The 21,586-nt window shown below is 43.2% G+C and overlaps 1 protein-coding gene across 1 annotated transcript in view; it reads left to right on the forward strand.

Moving 5' to 3' along the window:
• Window positions 1-7,956, forward strand: part of LFNG (LFNG O-fucosylpeptide 3-beta-N-acetylglucosaminyltransferase) — a 34,651-nt gene extending 26,695 nt beyond the window's left edge. The window contains exons 4-8 of the mRNA XM_086940628.1: window positions 1,963-2,116; window positions 2,827-2,912; window positions 3,765-3,930; window positions 4,826-4,911; window positions 6,018-7,956. Of these exons, the coding sequence (XP_086796754.1) occupies window positions 1,963-2,116; window positions 2,827-2,912; window positions 3,765-3,930; window positions 4,826-4,911; window positions 6,018-6,084 (559 nt within the window). The 3' untranslated portion in view covers window positions 6,085-7,956. The remainder of the gene's footprint in view (window positions 1-1,962; window positions 2,117-2,826; window positions 2,913-3,764; window positions 3,931-4,825; window positions 4,912-6,017) is intronic.
• Window positions 7,957-21,586: the final 13,630 nt, after the last annotated feature.

Consider the following 21,586-nt stretch of genomic DNA (forward strand, 5'->3'; position numbering starts at 1 on the left):
GGATGGATGGATGATAGGGTGGGTGGCTAGTGGGTGGGTGAAAGGATGGATCAGTGGATTGGATGGTGGGTGGGTGAAAGGATGGATGAGTGGGTGGGTGGATGGTGGGTGGGTGGAATGGATGGTTGGGTGGATGATGGGTGGGTAGGTGGATGAGTGAAATGATGGATGGATTGATGGATTGATAAGTGCAAGGGTGAATGAATGGACGTATGAGTGAAAGGGTGGATGTAAGGATGGATGAGTGAGTGAAAGGGAGGGTAGATGGACAAAAGGATGAATAGATGTGTGAAGGAGTGAAATGATAGATGGATGAGTGATAGGATCAATGGATGGATTCATGAGTGGATGAGTGGATGGATGGATGGGTGGGTGGGTGGATGGATGGAAGGAAGGATGGCTAAGTGAAAGGGTCGATGGAGAGAGAAAGGGAGGATGGATGGATGACTAAAATAGTGGATGGGTGGAAGGATTAGTAATTGAAAGGATGGCTGGATTGGTGAAAGGGTAAATGGCTGAATGGATGAGTGAATGGATGGATGGGATAAAGAGTGAATGGATAAGTGTACAGATGGATAGGGTGAAATGGTGGATGGATGGATGGATGGATAATGGAGATGAGTGAAAGGATGGATGAGGGGATGGATGATGGGATGGATGAGTGAAATGATAGATGGAAGGATACATGATGGATAGGTTTGCAAACGGTTGAATATGTTTGGAAATGGCTGGGCTTACTTATATACTATTGCGCGACCTCTGATGTGTCTGTAAAACGTACCTATTGTCCTGAAGTTTTGTCCTGAGTTTTGACCTCCTGTCCTGAATTTGTGTCCTGAATTTTGACCCTTTGTCCTGAATTTTTACACTCACCGTCCTGAATTTGCACCAATGCCAGTTGGTCACCCTATGGGTCATGGGCATTGAGCTAACTTGCATTGCTCTATACTGCCATGCCCATGGACACTGCACAGTGCTATGGCCCGGGCAATAGCCTGTTATTACCCCTCAACACTCACAGGGCCCCTGGAATTATGCGATTGCGCGGCCGGGGCGGTTTTCATTTCATCTGCTGCTTAATCAACAAAATAAATGTTTCTAGCTTAAACCGTTCAAAGTTACTAAGGACGCAGTGACATGTTGCTGCACAGTGGAAGGAAGGCCCCTTGTAAAGGTTGTCTGGTCACCTTTCTGTAGCTTATTGTTATATTTGGGTGTAACTGGTACTAATGAGGTGCAACTAATGTGCAGACAGTGTTAACAAGTTTTAAAAACAACAAAGTAATACTATCACAAAATGTGTTGCATAATGCTGCATAATTTGCCTTTCTTGCCACATAATTTACTTAACCCTGCCACATAATTTGTCCCTCCTGTGCTGCATAATTCCAGTGGTCCAGCGTAGAAGTTCCTCTCTAGGGCAACACCATTAATGCCTTCTTGCCAACAGCACAGTGCCTCTCCCAACATGGCCAGTTATATGCTTCTCTCCTGCTGCTTGGTAAATTAATTCATATAAGCCAATGGCTGCTACCACCCTGTCACCATCTCTCAAGTACATGCCAGTGACTGGGCATTTGTGTCCTGTGGTATTCTTCCCTGGCATGGACTTTGTAACAAGCAGTTCTGGGACCTCCTTAGCCTCTTATGCCCAGTTAAGTGTGCTGGGAATTTTCAGTTAGCTGATGGTATTAGCTTGCGATCACATTCTGTGTAATATTGGCATGCCGCAAATGAAATGGGGTCCTAATGAGGAGCATGGGGATTTAGATGAGAGATATGAAAAACATGAAGCCAATTTCCTATGTCCTGTTCTTAAAGTGTAATATGTTGGAATAAATGGGATCATGTGATACTTTGGAAAAATGTTTATTTGACTTAGAAATCGGTTTTGGGATATCTGTACATTATCACTTGTCTCTAGTCATTACTGTGCTCACCCTATGCCATTGCCTCTCATAGGTGGTTTTGCCATGTGGACGACGATAACTACGTGAATGTCAAAACACTTATAAAGCTGCTGTCTGCTTATCCGCATACCCAGGATGTATATGTTGGGAAGCCAAGCCTCGACCGACCCATCCAGGCCACTGAAAGAATAAGCGAGAGTAAAACGGTAAGTGTGCAGCAGTGGGTGCCCTGTTTTCTGAGTGCCCACGGAGGACTCTTGAGCCTTCTCTGAGAAGTGGGATGATGCTTAGGAACCAGTAAATGGTATTTTTAAGTATCACATAAATAAAAACTTAGTGTTAAATGAACTGTCCCAGCTGGTTATCAGAGTATCACATAGTCTTGTAAAGCCATGTATAGTTTCTCAAATAAGGTTGCTGGGAATTTTAAAAATCTTACATGCTTTCGAAGCATATTCACTTGCGGTCGGTACATGTTAAGGCTGCAGGTATTGAACGATTTGGAGTTACACTGCGGGACCTGTATGCAATTTGAGACAAGTCCTGCATGAAAAGATGTAAATCCGCATTCGTATTGCATTTTATAGCTGGGATTACTGGGGAGAAAAGTAGTGGCAATAAATTCCCCAAAATATATAGAAATAGTACTAATTCAGTGGCAGAAGAGACTCTAGATTCCATCACCCAAGTGTTTCTGATTATTGGTACCACTTTCCATGGGCTGTTTTGGGGCTCAACTGGGCAAGGCGTGATGAAAGCGAAGTAACTCTAGTCTAAACCATACTGTGCATTCTGGTAAGCATTCTGTAAAGGAAAAGTGTAGTAGGCAATCTAAACAAGCTTCCCATTTAGAGCAAATGTTTGTGAAGATAGTTCAGTTTATGGAATCTAATTTATTTCCTGATTTGGTTTCCAGCGTCCTGTTAATTTCTGGTTTGCTACCGGAGGAGCGGGCTTTTGCATCAGTCGAGGGCTGGCCCTGAAGATGAGCCCCTGGGCCAGGTAAGAAAAGTTCTCTTCTATTGTCTACCACCTTGTTTATGTCTACACTACAGTATTTCCAGCTTGGGTCTACAAGGGCGGGATCTGTGCCAGATTTTCAGAACTATTGACTGTCATTGAGTTATATTGAGAGTATTTGTATGTGTATTTATCTCGCATTGAGTTACTGAAAATTTGCCATCGATCTACTTTGCATACCCCTCATTTTCTTCCTAATGCATCCTGTTAGCTCAGAAGACATTTTAGCTCTTGTTATGGTGCACGGGCCCGATGAGGGATAGTCCTCACATTTATTCTGTAGTTTGACTATGGGTAGAAAAAGTAAAGAGCGTTTAAATCCCTTTACCAGCAGGGACAATGTAGAAGAACCATGTTTGGCTATGCACCTTATTAAAGCTTGGTATTTGCAAAGCTGATGATTAATTGCTTAATTTGAGCCAGTGCTTACCGGTGCTCAGCACCAGCACGTAATTGTCAACACCAGCACTTGTGACAGTCTGCCACATGGTGTCGCTGTTTGTGCAATTTAGAAAAGGGCACAACAGTTGTTTATGAATACAAGGTACATAAAAAAGGACTAAATACCGCCAAGCTGTTCTCATAGTTGTTGGGGCCTGGAATAGTCTGAATGGACACTTGTAGGAAGGTGATTGGTAGTAGTTGTGTTGGTACTGCTATTGGCAGCGGAGTCTGGGGCAATGGATGGTGCAAGCTGCAGTGGCCCATTGGCGAGGGCCCTGTTACTTAGCATTCTATAAATTAACCAATGTGATGCACCCTCTGTCCAGCCAAAGTATCTTATTATTCCGAGATTTAACCACACATTGCTCACCTGTATCTTTACCTTCACAGTGGCGGCCATTTCATGAGCACTGCTGAAAAGATCCGCTTGCCTGATGACTGCACCATTGGCTACATCATAGAGTCTGTGCTGGGAGTGAAGCTGATCCGCAGTAACCTGTTCCACTCCCACTTGGAGAACCTGCATCAAGTGCCCCAGTCTGAAATTCACAAGCAGGTATGTATTAGCACTGATGTGTGAAACTCAAGTCAAACAGGCAGCTAAGGACAAAAGCAGCACTCTGGCATTCAAAAGTCATTACTTATGAGTGTGAACATATTACAGAGATGTAATTCTTTCTGCTTGTAGAGTATTGTTACTTTTATGCATAAGGCAACCAGTGCTTGTATTTTACCCTAGCGAGAACGGAGCTGTGTCCACACAGGTCTTTGTAGTTCAATATTTAGTTTAGAGCACCTCTTAGCTAAGCAGGGGAGTGTCTGGCTGGCCAAATACCCTTCCTCTAAGCACATTCTTGCCCTTCTCAGTTGCTCTGGGGTAGGTTTTGGTATAAGTATGAACAAGGTTAGAACTCGTTTCTTCCTTGGCAGCTGCATAAAATACCACAGAATATCATTTGGGGATTGGTTTACTCTATGAAGAACATTCTCTCTCAGTGAACCTGGGTTTCAGAGGGCAAACTGCGATATAGACTGAGTTCATCTAACCATTCGATGAAGCAAATGTAATGCTGCGTGATCTGACATCTTCCTCCAAAGTATCAAAGCAGGGCCTTTTAGCTTAACTGGCAGTTGACACCTTTATGCAGTGGGTTTTGGAATCTCTGCCTCACCATAAAGCACTGCACACCACTGAAACTATGCTTTACAGTGCCCCTCCCAGAGTAGTCTGCATGTCCAGCACCAATGTGCAGTTGGTATTGTTCCCCAGTTGTATACTGGGTCAAATAAGGGGTAGGAGCCTCCAGTGTAAAATGCTGACTCATTTGTTGTACAAACTAACCTATTCTTTATGTACCGTTAATAAGAGATGCCAAAATCTTCATTGCTTGTGCCCAAATGGCAGATCTTGAGTAGAGTGTTAATTTTTATGTTAACTTGCTGTCTTCCAGGTCACCTTGAGCTATGGAATGTTTGAAAATAAGAGGAATGCCATCAACATGAAAGGAGCGTTCTCTGTCGAGCAGGACCCATCGAGGTGAGCTTTCACGTCTTTACTGTGGAGGGTACTATTGTGATCGCCAGTGATTTTGAAAATGTCCCTTCATAGTCGGTCTTAGCTGTTTCACACTGATTTTATCAGATACATTTACTCTGGGATAGTGAGTTAAAGTGCTTAGTCTAGCTTCACGCAATTTAGTCAAGGTGGTGAACAGAACCCAAGGCCCCTGATCCCACAAGTCGACAACTTAGCCACTAGGCACAACCGTTTAGCTCTGGGCCGTTTACACAAAAACTTGAAAGAGTTGGAAATTCAGCATACCCGAGCTTGTGGTCTGTCAACAAAAAGTTAGTTTAATGGAGCGTAATATAGCCAAGCGAAATGGTCCCAGTTGTACAAGTGAACTTCACAAGGACTGCCATTTTCATACCAAGAAGCAACTTAAAATGCATGAGCTGTGGAATAGTTGCGTGCCTTCTATCCGAAAAAATGGGAGGGCCTAAACGTTGCTTCTTACATATGCTTATGATCTAAATATGGTAGGAAGTGTTCAACTTTCTTTGGGGGGTAGGGGGGATAGAGAAAAAATGCTTCTCCCTTCACCTGTTTATGGTGCACAATGAAACCACACAAAAAAACTATTATCGAAAGAACCGCAGTGGTACTCTTAAGTGACCACTTGATTCTTAAATTTAAGGGATCTTTTAAAAACCACTTTGTTTAGAAATTTACACGGTCAGCTATATGGGTAGCTCTGAATTTTATACACATTTAGCGGCATATTATCAAGAAACGGTGTTAACATTATCGCCGCTTTAGCGGCAGAAAACTGCCACTAAAGTGGCGATAATGGGCTTGATAATAAGCCCTTGTGAATTCCCATAAAAGCCCATGTTCTGGTGTGAACATGGGCTTCCATGGGAATTCTCGACGACGTGTTATCAAGCCCATTATCGCCGCTTTAGCAGCAGTTTTCTGCCGCTAAAGTGGCGATAATGTTAACGCCGTGCTTGATAATATGCCCCTTAGTGCTGTACAGTTGAATGCATGTACTTTATACAGTGCCCCTTGCTAGTATTTCATTACATTTTGGCTTCTGCTTATAGTATGGTTCACTTAGTTTCCTTTGCTTCTCGTTTCAGGTTCCGCTCCATCCATTGCTTGCTGCACCCAGACACACCGTGGTGCCCAACAAACATTGTATACTAGAAGACAAGTGTCCTCTTCAACCTCGTCCCAAGTTTCCCTGGTATCCAAAGGGCTTATGGGACCTGTACGTGTTCTCGTCCATGCTGTGAAGCTATTGATTATTGCTGTGATGATGCACAGTGTTCTGTATAATAGGCTGCTGTGCGGCCCTCAATGACTTTCGCATGACTCGCCTGCCGCCGCTTGCTCTTTCGCGTCAGGAATCGCAAAGTGACCGTCGTAAGAAAGGACTTTGGAGGAGAGATCCAAGTACTGCCACCTTCAGCACTTTGGGCTGGCCCAGCACGAGTATTTGGCGTTGTGGCCCTCGGAGCTTCGTTGCTTTGCAATGTCTGCAATTCTTATAGAATTTGTACATTGACATTTTTTTCTGCCCTGGGCCAGCTCTTGTCCCATATGGGCAAATATGTACATATTGTTTTTGCTACAAGTTATCGACCGTGCTGCACCTTCGCTCCCACCATCCAGGCTCCTGGGTCTTCCATACGGAGACCGCCCCACCCCATGGTCACCCAGCTTGCATCTTCGATTCTGGCTCCGGATATTTTAGCAAATGAAGAAATGTGGCTGGGAGGTGTTCTCCCACCCTTTAACGCTGTATATTTTTGGGGTACTGGTTCTGGGTAGCTTCTGGACACCGCTCTCTTGATCCAGCTGTAACTGCATCAGGGGGTGAGGTGTCCGCAAAGCACTTTGAAAGGTTTTTGTATTTTTAAAAATCATGTTTCAAGCTGGACTTTTGGAAATGCGAACACTCTGTTGCACTTAAGGGAGACCTTTCCTTTTGGGGGGGGGGGGGGTTATGAGACGCATTAGGTGTAAGACACAGGCTATGTTCATTTGTGTTTTTCTCCCTATCCTATGTACTGATTTTTTTTCAGGAATACTTAAATCTATGCAGTATTTATTGTAAACTGTAAAAGCTTAAACATTCCAAGAGAAAACATATGAATGAACATAGTTAAAGGTCTCCCATCAGTGTTCAAACTCTGCTCAACACTATCATCCTGAGATCTGGGGATGGGGGTATTAAGATTGCCAAAACTGGTGTCAGAAGTATTGTACAAACAAGTATATTTTCTGGCAGTGTGTTGTAGCCGGGGTTCTCTAGAAAGACAACAAGATGAAGCTTTTCTCGACAGTCTGTCATAGTTTGCTTTTGGGAATATGTTGCTACTCTATGGCTAGGCAATCCATTCAATTTCACGTAAATTTCAGAGTTCACGCTGCATGTTGGCTGGCAATCCATGTCGAACATATGTCATTTCTCTGATCTGTTTCCCCAGAGTTTCTGAAGACAGGAGAGCCATACTTTGTGCTTTATGACTTTCTCTTAAAATGCTGTGCCCCAAGGTTGGGCTACAAAGGTTTCTTACAAGGGTTGTAAGTTTTTCCTCATGTCAGATAGGTCACCTTCTGAACCCCAACTTTATTTCAAATTGACATGACTGTCTGGGTACGAAAAGTCTTTGCTTTGTTGTCAGTTTCTCACAAATAGCATGAGTTTGACAAGGATTGAGTGAAGCATTTCCATGTCTGGAGTGAAACAATATGGCCCATAATGGGTCTGTTTGTATATATTGTATGCAACAGTATTTTTACTGTGAACATTTTAAAATATTACTTTCTGTGGATCAGAAATGCTTCTGATAATCGTGAGGAATTAATAATGTATGTAACCATTACTTACATTAATTTATGCATTCCAGTATCTGGAATTTCATCTATTTTCTTAATTGAAATTGTTTTAAAAATAGATTTTTAAAAATTAAAAATAACCACCTCAGGGAATGAAACCTGATACCATGGTGACACTGTGGTACCTATCATTCTTTGCTTTCAATAAAGCAGCTTATTTGCTGATAAATGAAACCGCACTGGTCTCTTGTTCTTTGAAAAATGTGGTATTGAATGCCTCCTTTTGTGCTGATGTGGAAGATTTATGAAAGATTGTAACACGCGGATGCCCATGACACTAGAACGCTTAATCTCTAGCTCCATTTTGTTCGTTCCCTCATGCTAGGGAAGAAATTTGAAGACCTGCCAACTTCTCAAAAATAATTGGTGTGAATATAGGGTGGAGCCTTGGAGGGGAAGGTGTCTACGTTTGGTATAGTTAAATATTTGGTAGGTTACCCTAACCCCATTTTAATATAAAGCAGTCCGGAACCTTTTTATTATAGCAAACATTGGCTACCATCTTAGGTGTGGATGGTTATTTGGGTTATGCCGATGTAGCCTTCAGACAAAAGTTGGTGTTCTCTTTATTCTCAACTCCTAATAACTGTGTTGGAAATGTGATCATTTGGGAATACCATTGTTAATTATAAGCGTAAAAGTTTGAGCGATCCTGTATAACGTGAGTGTGAAAGTTATGCATTCTAGACATTGATTGTTTCTAGGATCAATAGAAATTAACATACCACATACAGGATACAAACTATCTTTAGGTTGTACACTTTGAAAGGATCATATTATGAAATAAGCTTCGAAATTCAATAGGAAGGGCTCATCAATATATTATACCACATCTGCATATACAGTGGTTTATATATTCCAATCCCTCGGAGAATGGAATATTTTAGGTGCTCCAAAGAAACAAAATCTATCTCTAGAATGCTTTCCTTTTAACATATAACCGCATGATACAGGGCACATTTTGATATAGGATTCAGACTGATTTACATGACAAGTGCAATAGTAGTCATAATATGCGAATTCTGCCATTTCTGCCATTACATCGAACGGAGACTGGGGCATATTTACAAGAAAATGTCAGAGCGCAGTGCAGCAAGCAATTTTGCTGTGCCGAGTTGCGTCATTTTCTAAGTGACCGGAGGCGCCGTATTTACAACAATGTCGCATTTCTGTACTCACCCCTGTGCCGGCGCAAAAAAGGCAGTTTAGCGTCAGAGCAAGCACCCTTGCACCTTGGTGCATGGGTGCCTGCGCTGCAGGTATGATTCTTGTTGTGCAGGAAGGGGCACCTTTCTACACAAAAACAATCAGTGGTGTTTTGATCTTTATGTGTCCTGCAGAATGCAGCACACCTAGAAAGAGCAAAAAACAAGGAGAAAATAAAAGTATTTCTCCTCATTGCACCACTCTTATGCCTCTCCTGGGAGGCTTACGTTGTTGGTGCGGGCTCTGATTTACAGATCCATGTAAATCTGGAGCAGTGTCCAAAAGTAATAGGAACGCCCGCAGCAACACCCATTGCAAGACCCGTTACTACAGAAAACTGCATAGAGCAGGACCATATTTACATGGCGATTCTGAAAAGGGGGTGGTGATGAACAGAGTGTCTGAATTAAGCAGACCACTCTTACCCAGTCCAAAGATCAGGGCTTGATCCATCACCGTTATTTATCTCACTGCACCATCCCAGCTCAGAACCTGGCTATATGCAAATCAGTCTGTCCCTGGCCCAGTGCATCATGGGAACAGGGCAGACTAAACTACCAAGCCAATTCTTCACCAGAAAGGAGACAAGCTACCGGGGACCGGTTTCTGGCATTTCAGCCGTCGTCAGCCCGGCTTGCTTGAATCCTGATGGTGCAGTGAGAAAGGGTCTCATGTCTGAGTATACCCTGCCACACCTATAGTGGCCAAAAAGGATTCAGAAAAGGGGGTGGTGATAAACAGAGTTTCTGAATTAAGCAGACCACTCTTACCCAGTCCAAAGATCAGGGCTTGATCCATCACCGTTATTTATCTCACTGCACCGACGACGGCTGAAATGCCAGAAACCGGTCCCCGGAAGCTTGTTTCCTTCCCAGTGTAAGAATTGGCTTGGTAGTTTGGTTTGCCCTGTTCCCATCATGCACTGGGACAGGAACAGACTAATTTTCATATAGCCAGGTTCTGAACTGGGATGGTGAAGTGAGCTAAAAAACGGTGTTGGATCTAGCCCTGATCTCTTGACTGGGTGAGAATATTCTGCTTAATTCAGAAACTCTGTCCATCACCACCCCTTGTTGTTAAATATTTTGTCCACCCTAAGCGTGGAAGGGTATACTCAGATGTGAGTCCCTTGCTCATTGCACCATCAGGATTCAAGCAAGCCGGGCCGACGACGGCTGAAATGCCAGAAACCGGTCCCCGGAAGCTTGTTTCCTTCCCAGTGTAAGAATTGGCTTGGTAGTTTGGTTTGCCCTGTTCCCATCATGCACTGGGACAGGAACAGACTATTTGCATATAGCCAGGTTCTGAACTGGGATGGTGCAGTGAGCTAAAAAACGGTGTTGGATCTAGCCCTGATCTCTTGACTGGGTGAGAGTATTCTGCTTAATTCAGAAACTCTGTCCATCACCACCCCTTGTTGTTAAATATTTTGTCCACCCTAAGCGTGGATGGGTATACTCAGATGTGAGTCCCTTGCTCATTGCACCATCAGGATTCAAGCAAGCCGGGCCGACGACGGCTGAAATGCCAGAAACCGGTCCCCGGAAGCTTGTTTCCTTCCCAGTGTAAGAATTGGCTTGGTAGTTTGGTTTGCCCTGTTCCCATCATGCACTGGGACAGGAACAGACTAATTTGCATATAGCCAGGTTCTGAACTGGGATGGTGCAGTGAGCTAAAAAACGGTGTTGGATCTAGCCCTGATCTCTTGACTGGGTGAGAGTATTCTGCTTAATTCAGAAACTCTGTCCATCACCACCCCTTGTTGTTAAATATTTTGTCCACCCTAAGCGTGGAAGGGTATACTCAGATGTGAGTCCCTTGCTCATTGCACCATCAGGATTCAAGCAAGCCGGGCCGACGACGGCTGAAATGCCAGAAACCAGTCCCCGGAAGCTTGTTTCCTTCCCAGTGTAAGAATTGGCTTGGTAGTTTGGTTTGCCCTGTTCCCATCATGCACTGGGACAGGAACAGACTAATTTGCATATAGCCAGGTTCTGAACTGGGATGGTGCAGTGAGCTAAAAAACGGTGTTGGATCTAGCCCTGATCTCTTGACTGGGTGAGAGTATTCTGCTTAATTCAGAAACTCTGTCCATCACCACCCCTTGTTGTTAAATATTTTGTCCACCCTAAGCGTGGAAGGGTATACTCAGATGTGAGTCCCTTGCTCATTGCACCATCAGGATTCAAGCAAGCCGGGCCGACGACGGCTGAAACGCCAGAAACTGGTCCCCGGAAGCTTGTTTCCTTCCCAGTGTAAGAATTGGCTTGGTAGTTTGGTTTGCCCTGTTCCCATCATGCACTGGGACAGGAACAGACTAATTTGCATATAGCCAGGTTCTGAACTGGGATGGTGCAGTGAGCTAAAAAACGGTGTTGGATCTAGCCCTGATCTCTTGTCTGGGTGAGAGTATTCTGCTTAATTCAGAAACTCTGTCCATCACCACCCCTTGTTGTTAAATATTTTGTCCACCCTAAGCGTGGAAGGGTATACTCAGATGTGAGTCCCTTGCTCATTGCACCATCAGGATTCAAGCAAGCCGGGCCGACGACGGCTGAAATGCCAGAAACCGGTCCCCGGAAGCTTGTTTCCTTCCCAGTGTAAGAATTGGCTTGGTAGTTTGGTTTGCCCTGTTCCCATCATGCACTGGGACAGTAACAGACTAATTTGCATATAGCCAGGTTCTGAACTGGGATGGTTCAGTGAGCTAAAAAACGGTGTTGGATCTAGCCCTGATCTCTTGACTGGGTGAGAGTATTCTGCTTAATTCAGAAACTCTGTCCATCACCACCCCTTGTTGTTAAATATTTTGTCCACCCTAAGCGTGGAAGGGTATACTCAGATGTGAGTCCCTTGCTCATTGCACCATCAGGATTCAAGCAAGCCGGGCCGACGACGGCTGAAATGCCAGAAACCGGTCCCCGGAAGCTTGTTTCCTTCCCAGTGTAAGAATTGGCTTGGTAGTTTGGTTTGCCCTGTTCCCATCATGCACTGGGACAGGAACAGACTAATTTGCATGTAGCCAGGTTCTGAACTGGGATGGTGCAGTGAGCTAAAAAACGGTGTTGGATCTAGCCCTGATCTCTTGACTGGGTGAGAATATTCTGCTTAATTCAGAAACTCTGTCCATCACCACCCCTTGTTACATATTTACATGGCGGCGTTTAATCACACAAAGTGGCTTAGCCTTGCAAATATGGAGCTGGGCACAGTGCCACCGCCGCGTCGCAAAAAGTGACACTCCAATGGTGCAATGCCCTGGTAAATATGCCCCACAGTTTCTAATGTACTCTCATATAGGAATATGCCTCCTTATTACGCATGCCTTCACTCCGCATGTAATTACAACGCAGTCGTTACAATGACCACGTTGTAACAATGCATACCATTACCCCGCAAGTCGTAACAACAACTTGCGGAGGGGGATGCATGATGTTGGAATAGTATAATTTACTATTCCAACTCCAGTCTGTGCGGACAGTAGGGAAGGTGTTGGATTTTAAACCCAACACCTTCTACCCCCTCCGCAAGTCATTGTTATGACTTGCGGGGTAATGATATGCGTTTCATGCAGGGTGACAGATTCGTTGTAAGGGCTGTTTACCCTCATATTGACCTGAATATTAGAGTTCCCACACTAGCTAGATGCACACAAACAAAACATGATGCTTTCAAAGACGGCACCAACATGGTAGGAATTCATAATATGAGGTGCTATGAAAATGCAAAAACCATGCTCCGAAAAGATGTTATGACACGCCATCCATTTAACAGACCGTAAGACATTTTGACACACTACCAGACCACCACAAGACAGATTCTGAAGCCTGGCACCCACAATCTCCCTTCAACTGAGATTGCCGAAGGACACCATAAGTGTTCATAGTGGTAGTATGGCTAACTTGGATTACTTTGAGAGTTCTTAAACTCGTTGTCAAGAAAGATCAGTGTGTAAGTGGTGTCCCAAAAACACTCCACGCTCAGTTGCTTACAATTCCGGCCATTTCAAATACTTGAAGGATCTCAAACATCTTGTATCTGATAAATTAGCTGACCGCCTGCTTGTCAGTCACTCAGGTTTTTTTGTTTAGACAGCTGCCCTATATTTTTGAGGGTATAAAATGAAGGGGCACACTGCGGAACAATATCTAGGTTTTTTTTTATTGCTGGTGGTGGACACTGGCAGGACCCCTTCAACCATAAGCCCTTCCCTGGATACTAATCATCTCAGCTGGAGAATGGCAGGGGGAACAATATTGGAGAGGACAACACGGGTTAAACCAGGGGTTTGTATCCGAGTAAGGAATAGATCAACATTTTTGGATAAGGATATATGATAATGGAAATGGTGAGAGACCGGAATAAAAGTAAGGTAAAAGTGCCAGTTTGGCGAAAGGTTATGGGTGGGATGAAAGATGGATGAGGTAAGAGTTGCATGCCGGGTTAGAATAATACACGATGGGGACAGCTAAGGATGATCTTCAGTTGAAAAGGTAATTTAATAGTGGCTCCCCCATGAATAAGAAAGGAACATTCTAGCTGTACGACTGAATTCCCAACTAAAAAGTCCCAGATTATTGAAAATGCAGTAAAACCATTGGCAAACACATTACACCTGGATTCCATTTTCATTTAGAAGCTAGATCTATTGAGATTGCCAAAGCTATGGGTGTGCTGAAATTGGTCAGCAGCAGAGAAGTCACCAAGTGTACTGAATGAGATTGTTAGTTGCCAATGGGTGGTGCTTCTAGCGAAAAAAAAAAATATATTACTTTTAAAGGAATTACCCTTTGGTGTTTCTAGCACCCCGTATCACTGTAGCTGGGCACTCATTAAGCGATATGAGTCACATTAACTACTTTATGCCTTATCATATGGGCAGTATTGCCGCCTTCCCGCCCCTATACCCTGATTGGGAACTAGACCGCAGACAATCCACCCATGGGATCCCCGCCCACCCCCAACCGTCTCCACCACCAGCATCCCTCTTGTTGTACAGATCACACACCAATACTGTGAGCACTTTTTGGGTTCGGGGTCATGATAACCCCAGGCAATTTTTTTCCAAACTCCGTCCTCCTTTGGGCAGCTGGCAGCACGATGTCGGAGCGGTGAAAGAGACCACTCTGTCGCCCCTTTTAAAGGGATGGGTTCTAGCGCAGACTGGTTTTCTGCAACCTGGAAATGCTCAATGCACTTCTGGGTCCCCGAGCTAGGCGGACCAATGCCTGTGTATGTAGAAGGCTAGTGCCGGCGGTGTAACTCAATGCAGTCACTAGCCCCTCCCCTTCCGTCGGGGACTGGCATCCCGCCATAGGCACAGCGCTCCTGAGGCCGGGGGCGCCACAGCATTTTCTTAATGGAAACTCAATTATACAATGTAAATGTCTCTGAAATGTCATGGACTTGATGGCTAGTCTAGCTAACAATGGCAAAACAATAAAAAATGAAGAAAAACAAAACACAATTTCTCTACACTTCTTTTTAATTTCTTTTTTTTTTCTCTCAAAGAATTGATGTACTAAATTCTTGGAGCAGAAGTTACAGCTTCTTGTAGCCAGACTTAAAAATAGAATCAAATGATTAATCTCAAAGACAGTATTCCTTCCCAAAAAATTACATGGATCCTGAATTTGAGCATTTATGCAGTCCCATCCTTTTTGGCATCTTCGCTCTTTCTACTATTTTAGTCGTCTATAGGCAGAATCATTTAGCACTTTTTTTAGTCTCACATTTGAGAATTTGGTAATTTTTTTGCTAGCCATAATCGTGTGAAAGGATCAAACAAAGTTTGTTTGGCCTCTGATTAAACATGTTATTAATAAGTAAAACACTATCCCTTGTTGAGCAGTGTTTGAGTTTCTGATTCTTTATTTCTGCCTTCTCATCAGGCATATTTTGGTAACTTTCCTATGCCTAGTTATGTAGGCGATGCCTCTATCAGGGAACGTAAATTACTCCTATCCCTCAGCACTTATTTTTAGATCTTGCCAAAAGACAGCTTTCGGATATCTGCTATCAAAGGCCTATTGTAGATAATATCGCTACATACATGGAACTTTGGGTCAGCCCACAGCTTTCCAGTGGTTTCCTTTCTTGTCACTCATTTACTTGCTTCTTATTTGATGGCTTTTTTCCTCTTTTTGAGTTAGTCCCACTCCTGGAGCGTCGCTTCTTTACCAACTTTTTGATTGGATGACTTGTATCCTTCCACTGCTCAAATTCAGAGATCTACTTTTTCCTTTTGCTTTAAGCAGTCTATAAAAAGTATATGCGTTCTTATGGTGTGCTGCTCCCCCACACCAGCCTCCCCTCCCCCGGAAATCCCTGCTGCCAAGTTCTCCTTGTTGCTCCTCCCCCTTCCTGCCCTGCTCTTTTATTGCTTTACCCACTAAACTGCCTTTTTATCTTCGCTCCTGAAGCTCTTCCTTTGCTACCCCTCCTCTGTTTCCCTGTTGCATTCTTTATTTTTTTATTTATTTGGTATTCTGATCAACTGGCAGCTTCAGTTTCCTGCAGAGCCTCACCTTTCTAAAAAGCCACTGTAGTACATATTTTTTTTTTGCCTTTCCAAAACTAATTGTTGGCCATGTCGTGCCAAATCCATCAATGGATACACCTCACAATACTTTACAGCATGAAGAAAACAAGCAATTTTTAGGTCTCGGGCCTAGCGATGCACTGCGCAGCACTGCTCGCGCAGCAAGAGTCCTTTTGCCCGGGGTTCAGAAATGGACCCTGGAATTGTACACGCTTTTGTGGAATGCTATTGGTCTTTGCCTGCGTGCTTGTTTTATAGATAGCACACAATAGGCCAAAGTCGGGCACATTGCTCTGCCCATGGCCTATTGCTGTCTATTACGCGCATTCCTGCCATATGGTTTTAATTATCGTGCCCAGACACGGGTGCGATAATTGAAACCATATGGCTCGCTGTGGCGCGTGCGCACCAGTCGCGGTCTTCTTTGTTTTCTTCAAGTAGATGCAATGTCACGACTGCGGTTGCGTGCTCGGTGCTCTTAGTCATACCCCGTATTCGAACACTCCTCTCTTACTCATCCTTGACTTACAAAGATGTCATTGGCTTTAAATTCTACCAAACAAATTGTCTTCCTTGCACCAAATATCCAGAAGAAAGTGTTTTTGCAGCAATTTAATAGTGCCAGGCTATTCAGAAAAAAAGCTGCCACCACCTCATCCGATAACCTACACACGTTACGCAAACTGCAAAGAGAATAATCTGGCAGTTGGGACAGGGGTGCTGGCAGCCAGGGTGTCTGTGTCTCTGTGAGTACATGCCTGCTCCGGGGAGGGTGGGGGGGCTTGCTCACCGTGGCTGAGTAGGCACCAAACACCACAGCAGTGTAGGGTGGGCGGTCTGCTTCTCCGTGCCACCCTCAGGGCTGCAGGGCGGGTCCCTGTAGTGACTCAGCGGGGTGAGCTCACATCTACAGACTGGGACAGCCAACAACTTTAGAGTTGCCATGGAAATAAATCACCAACTTCAAAGCAGGATGTACGCCGTGTTTATTCTAAAACACCTCCCTCCGGCCCCTGACTTGGGGTGAGTTTTGGAAGACATGATCTGGCCTCACACCTCTCCTAGAAGCAAGCCACGCCCCCTCCCCAGCCTCCACCTGAGCCAACCAATTAACAGAGGGAGCCAGAGCCAACACCTAAATAAAACACCCAGGATTTTAACAGATGGTAACGAGCAAACAGCTTTATGTGGCCTAATTGGATGTGTTTGCATTGTGCATCTGAACCTTTATTATTAGAATGCTCATGTACTAGCGAAGGTAAACTTGAGATTGAGTGTTATAAAATATTTCCAAACAGACGAAACAGTATTATTTATTAGAACTATCATAAAGAAACCCATGCCTCATTCTGTTCTCGCAGTTCCACATGCTTTTTAATAACTTATTAACATAATCGTATTAATCAAGGGAGGCCAGTCAATAAAGCAGGTACATCTTTCAGAGGAAAACTCAAGCGTACCGTTCCAAGTAGCTGCTCCAGATAGTCTGTTAAGTATCCTACCTTGATAGAAAGAATACCTTTTTGACAGCTTTTATTTCAACATTTATTGATTTCATAGGCCTGCAGGGGAAATTTTGTTTTTCTTATAAGTGGGTGGAATCATACTGATTACTTTCTTTCTTTATTTCTCTCAGCACTCGTTCTATCGGAATATTTTCTTCAGAGTTGAAAAAGTCAGAATTTAACTAACTTACATACCAGTTAACGGTCGTAAATTATATGTGCGGGACCTGCTTTGATGGGCGTCGTCATGACCGCTTTGCCTATCATGGTTTGTATTCCATTTTTCCAGCTCGACCCAGGCTTTCTCTTGTAATCTTTTTCTGTTAACATTGGCCTACTTTTCCGCACAGACATTTTGATCGGTACTCCCAAAGTTGAGAGCCATGATCTGCGGTCTCAACTGTGTCCACATGCGTTTTTAACTCATGACCTGTATAAATCCTCTCTACTTTTAAGACGCCAAATAAGGTGTGTAAACAAAAAAATGTCCATCTTTTGTAGTGTCTTCTGATCTACATAGTTGGACTTCAAAGTCGTGGCTATAAACGAAACACTTGATTGCTTTATGGAATTGTATGCTTTCATTAGTTGCTTAATCGAGAATAATTTAGCATGCTCACAGAGAAGATATACTTTCCAAATTCCTTATGAGGTCGCAAGTGAATCGTATTTGAAACCGTGAACATAGGAATGATATTCTTAGCAAATATCAATCAAGCCTTCCCATAATGCTTTGTGTTCAGACCTGGCCAGTCCAAATTTGGTGGCAAATCTGAGATCAGTTCACTCGGTCTACTCATAAGGAGTCCCAAAGATTACAAAATAAAAAAATAGTGCAGGCTGAAGGCTTAAGCATTGAGCTACCAAATGTAATCTACAGGCACTGAATTGAGATAATTAGACTTTTTTAATGGCCTTCAAAGCAAACCCCGGTATTCTGTCAAAATGAAAACAATTTCTATTGACATTTTGGATGATTAATTCTTGGTCCAGCTTATCGTTCAACTTAGGGCATTCTAGTCTGTAGCATTTGTAAGACTTCTCAAGGCGTGTGCATGCATGAAGGAATGCTGTGGCCTTGATATAATTCACTTCAACCGTGAAAGTAAGCAAGAAATATGAGTTTAGCAAAAAAAAATCACAGTAGGAAAGTCGAGCATGAATTGTTGCAATTTATGCAAGAGATTGGTACAGCGGTGATACTAAGTGTGCAAAATGGGACTGGTTCATGTTAAGAAGTGTAGCTTTAGCATACCATACTGAATAGGAAATATTGAATCCATAATACTAAACAAGAGATGTAGTGACCGTATTGCAACTGTGACTTATTTAGCAAGGAGCAATTTAGCAATACCATAAAAAACAAAAATATATCACATATTGGAATGTACTCAATATTGCACATATATTAAACAATCATTTTTCCACTCTCACTGAGTTGGATATTGAATTGTCGCACTAAAAATAAACAATCTCACTAAGCAAGCAAAGTAACCACAACTGGTAGAACAGTGGCAGTATATTAGCGGGGAAATATCCGGTAATTGAGTATCCTTGACAATAGCATTTGTGACCACGCTTTATTATGCAATAACTATTGCAAATCAATAAGGAGTAAAAAACAAATCCATAAAATAAGTACAAATATTGCTTGTATTAGCAAGGATTATTGTGACCATGTACGAAGCAAGTATCGACCATGACTGCTCCCTTGTTAAGCCTCCCTGACGCCTCCTTAAGTTTCCTAAGAGCTATACAGAAAACCAATGTAGCCTGCTGTCTCCATGCAGTTAGCCACTTTCAGCTTTTAAACCTTCTACTCTTCCAGAATGTCTACACGTGACACCACCTCTGATTAAACTGTATTGTAACACAAAAGTTGGTCCACCAAAACGCCAGGCTGCCTAGCAACATTTTAAGTCCAGTTACACAAACTGTCATGCTCATTGATATATTTTGAAAAAATTGCAGTGAGAAAGAGGTTACCTTCATTGCTCATTCTAGAAATAGGACTTGAATGACATAAGCAACTTTTTAAGAGCATTTTCTAACATCAGAACTACGCAGCTTGAGTGTTTCCTCGTTTATGGGCTGTTTCACACACTGTGTTTTGGTGAAAACTGTAACCGAAGCTACACCAATGTAATTTGTGGAATTAGATAACGATTCTCAATATTATAGATGTCAATGTGTTTTTCGCTTTAAAATTAAACAAGCATTTGCACTGCAATAGGTCTCGCATTAATAAAGTTTGAGCTATTGGTGTTGCATTATTTAGCAATGCCAATATCTCAAACTTTAATAATGCGAGACCTATTGCATTGCAAATGCTTGTTTATTTGGCAATGGGAAACAACATTGGTAAAAAGCTCTGCTATGGTCTATTGGTCTGCGTTTGGAAAGCCAAAAGTAAGAACTATTGGCACTACAATGCGTGTTTCATGAGACTGCTAAGTTGACCTATTGAACATTATCCTACCTTTCAGTGGTTGGGGGCAGAATAGCTTTCTTTTTTAAAATGTTTGACAATGGCTCTGAACTGTGGCTCCTTATGTCGACACAAAGCATTATTCCCACCACTTCTGTTGTTGTGTATGGTTTGTTTAACTCGCTATCCAATTTAGCATCAGAAAATAAAAGATAACATGTGTCATGTGAGATGTATGGTGGGGGCGGCTCTGGACTCAGGAGTATGCTATGTACTCCAAAATAGGTTACATTTGAGGATTTTCTGCATCAAGGATGGACAAAATACTGTATGAGACTTGTCAAACTTCTGCTGCAGATTTACGTGGATATATAGTGAAATTTGGAAATCTGCCGGTTTCAAGGGACACCACTGACTGTTGGAGTCCGACAAGATTGCATGCCATTCCTAAGATAAGGAAAATAATAACAGACAATTCTGGATCTTCTGTTCTATTAAGTGTGGTCTGAGACCAAGTTGCAGGAGTTTACAAAAACTTTGCATCTGGAACCTGGCCATTCACTTCACAGCAGTAGAAGCAGTTTCTTCTATGCTGCCAAGTATCTCAAAGATCACTTAACACATTTTCAAGACACGAGCCTCTGGTAGATCAGTGAGGCCCAGAACAGAAAGTACCAACCTGTGCCAGTGGATTCCACATGTATTCCCGCTTATGCGCTACTAAATTTGGCTATTGTTAGGACATCAGAAGATTGGTCGTATCGAGGATGTGACTCCAATTCCCTCCGATAGCACTCGCAGAAAGGGAGGTCGCCGTGGTCGTCGTCTGTAAATTTAGTTTGTCAAATAAAAAAATATATAAAGCCCAAAAAAAAAAAAATCCAATCACCGCACGAGCCCCCCTCAGTTACAGCAGAACAAGTCTTGCATAGGGAAGAAAATGGGCTCATGATATTATGGTATGGCGTGTTGTCAGTTTTTAATGACTTTTCTTTTTTTTTTTTTTTTTAATTTTTGTAAACCTTTATTGTGCATGAAAATATAACAAATACGGGCCCACAACCATCAGGCCGGCCACGATACGATTGAGCACTAAAGCGAACAATACAGTTCCACAGCGGCACCAGGTTAAATCAGCAATCAATTATCAGAACAACAATTAGATTCGTGTCGCCGAGTAACAGGAGCAGTGAAGGTTAATTTTAAAGTTTTTTTTTGTAATCTTAAAATATATGACAGTGAAGAATAGAAATCCAGGAGAGCTGAGTCCGTACAGTTACTTCACAGCATGAGCAGGCAAGAGCATTACAGGAGACCAAGCGTTAAAGCCATACCAGGCAATATGGCGGGTACGAGCAAGACAACAAAGCCATCAGTGTAGCAACCCCACGCCATGTACAGAGCCGCCCACTCTCCAAACGTCCCTATCCGGACCCAGAACAGAAAGTAGGTAAGAAAAGCGCAGAGAAAGAATAAAAATAAGGCCCATAGAAACCAACATGAGAACTAAAATCTTCCCCCCACCCTACATCATTGCAGAGGCTACGGCCTACCCCCCCCCCCGCAGTGTGTCTGTCGCCCGCTAAAGAACCCGAAATATAGACAAAGAAAGAAAGAGGGAAAACCCTAAGAAAGAAGAAAGAAAAAAGTCACTTTTGAATATAGGGAGAAAGAGCAGTAAATCCCAATCTATAACTCCCAAGAAAAAGGAATGTGGGGAGGAGCCCACCAAACACCAAGTCTCTCTCGGACACCCCGACCAAGCGGCAACTCCCACCCTATAAACCACCTCAGGATTATCAATTATACAGTACGAAATAAATTAGGGAGAGATCCACGTAACATAGCTGTACTCACATAAAGGGTGTCTCGTCCCGAGGCCCCGCCCGCCTGACAAGTCTAGTCGTCCCATCCCCCATATGTACCAACAAACAATGAGCTGCGAACCCCATATAACACAAGGAGAATTACACTCGCACAACGCAGGAACCGATGCATACCGAGATTTTAGTCAGCCAGGAAAACCCAGTCCACCAAAAAAAGTCCGCTAACCCTGACCAGTACGTATTCGCCCCCACAGCCAAAACCCTCGCAAGGCAGTCCACACGGGCAGAACAAAGGGAC

This window comes from Lissotriton vulgaris, chromosome 10 (genome assembly GCF_964263255.1).
Source record: "Lissotriton vulgaris chromosome 10, aLisVul1.2, whole genome shotgun sequence".
NCBI classification, from domain to species: Eukaryota; Metazoa; Chordata; class Amphibia; order Caudata; family Salamandridae; genus Lissotriton; species Lissotriton vulgaris.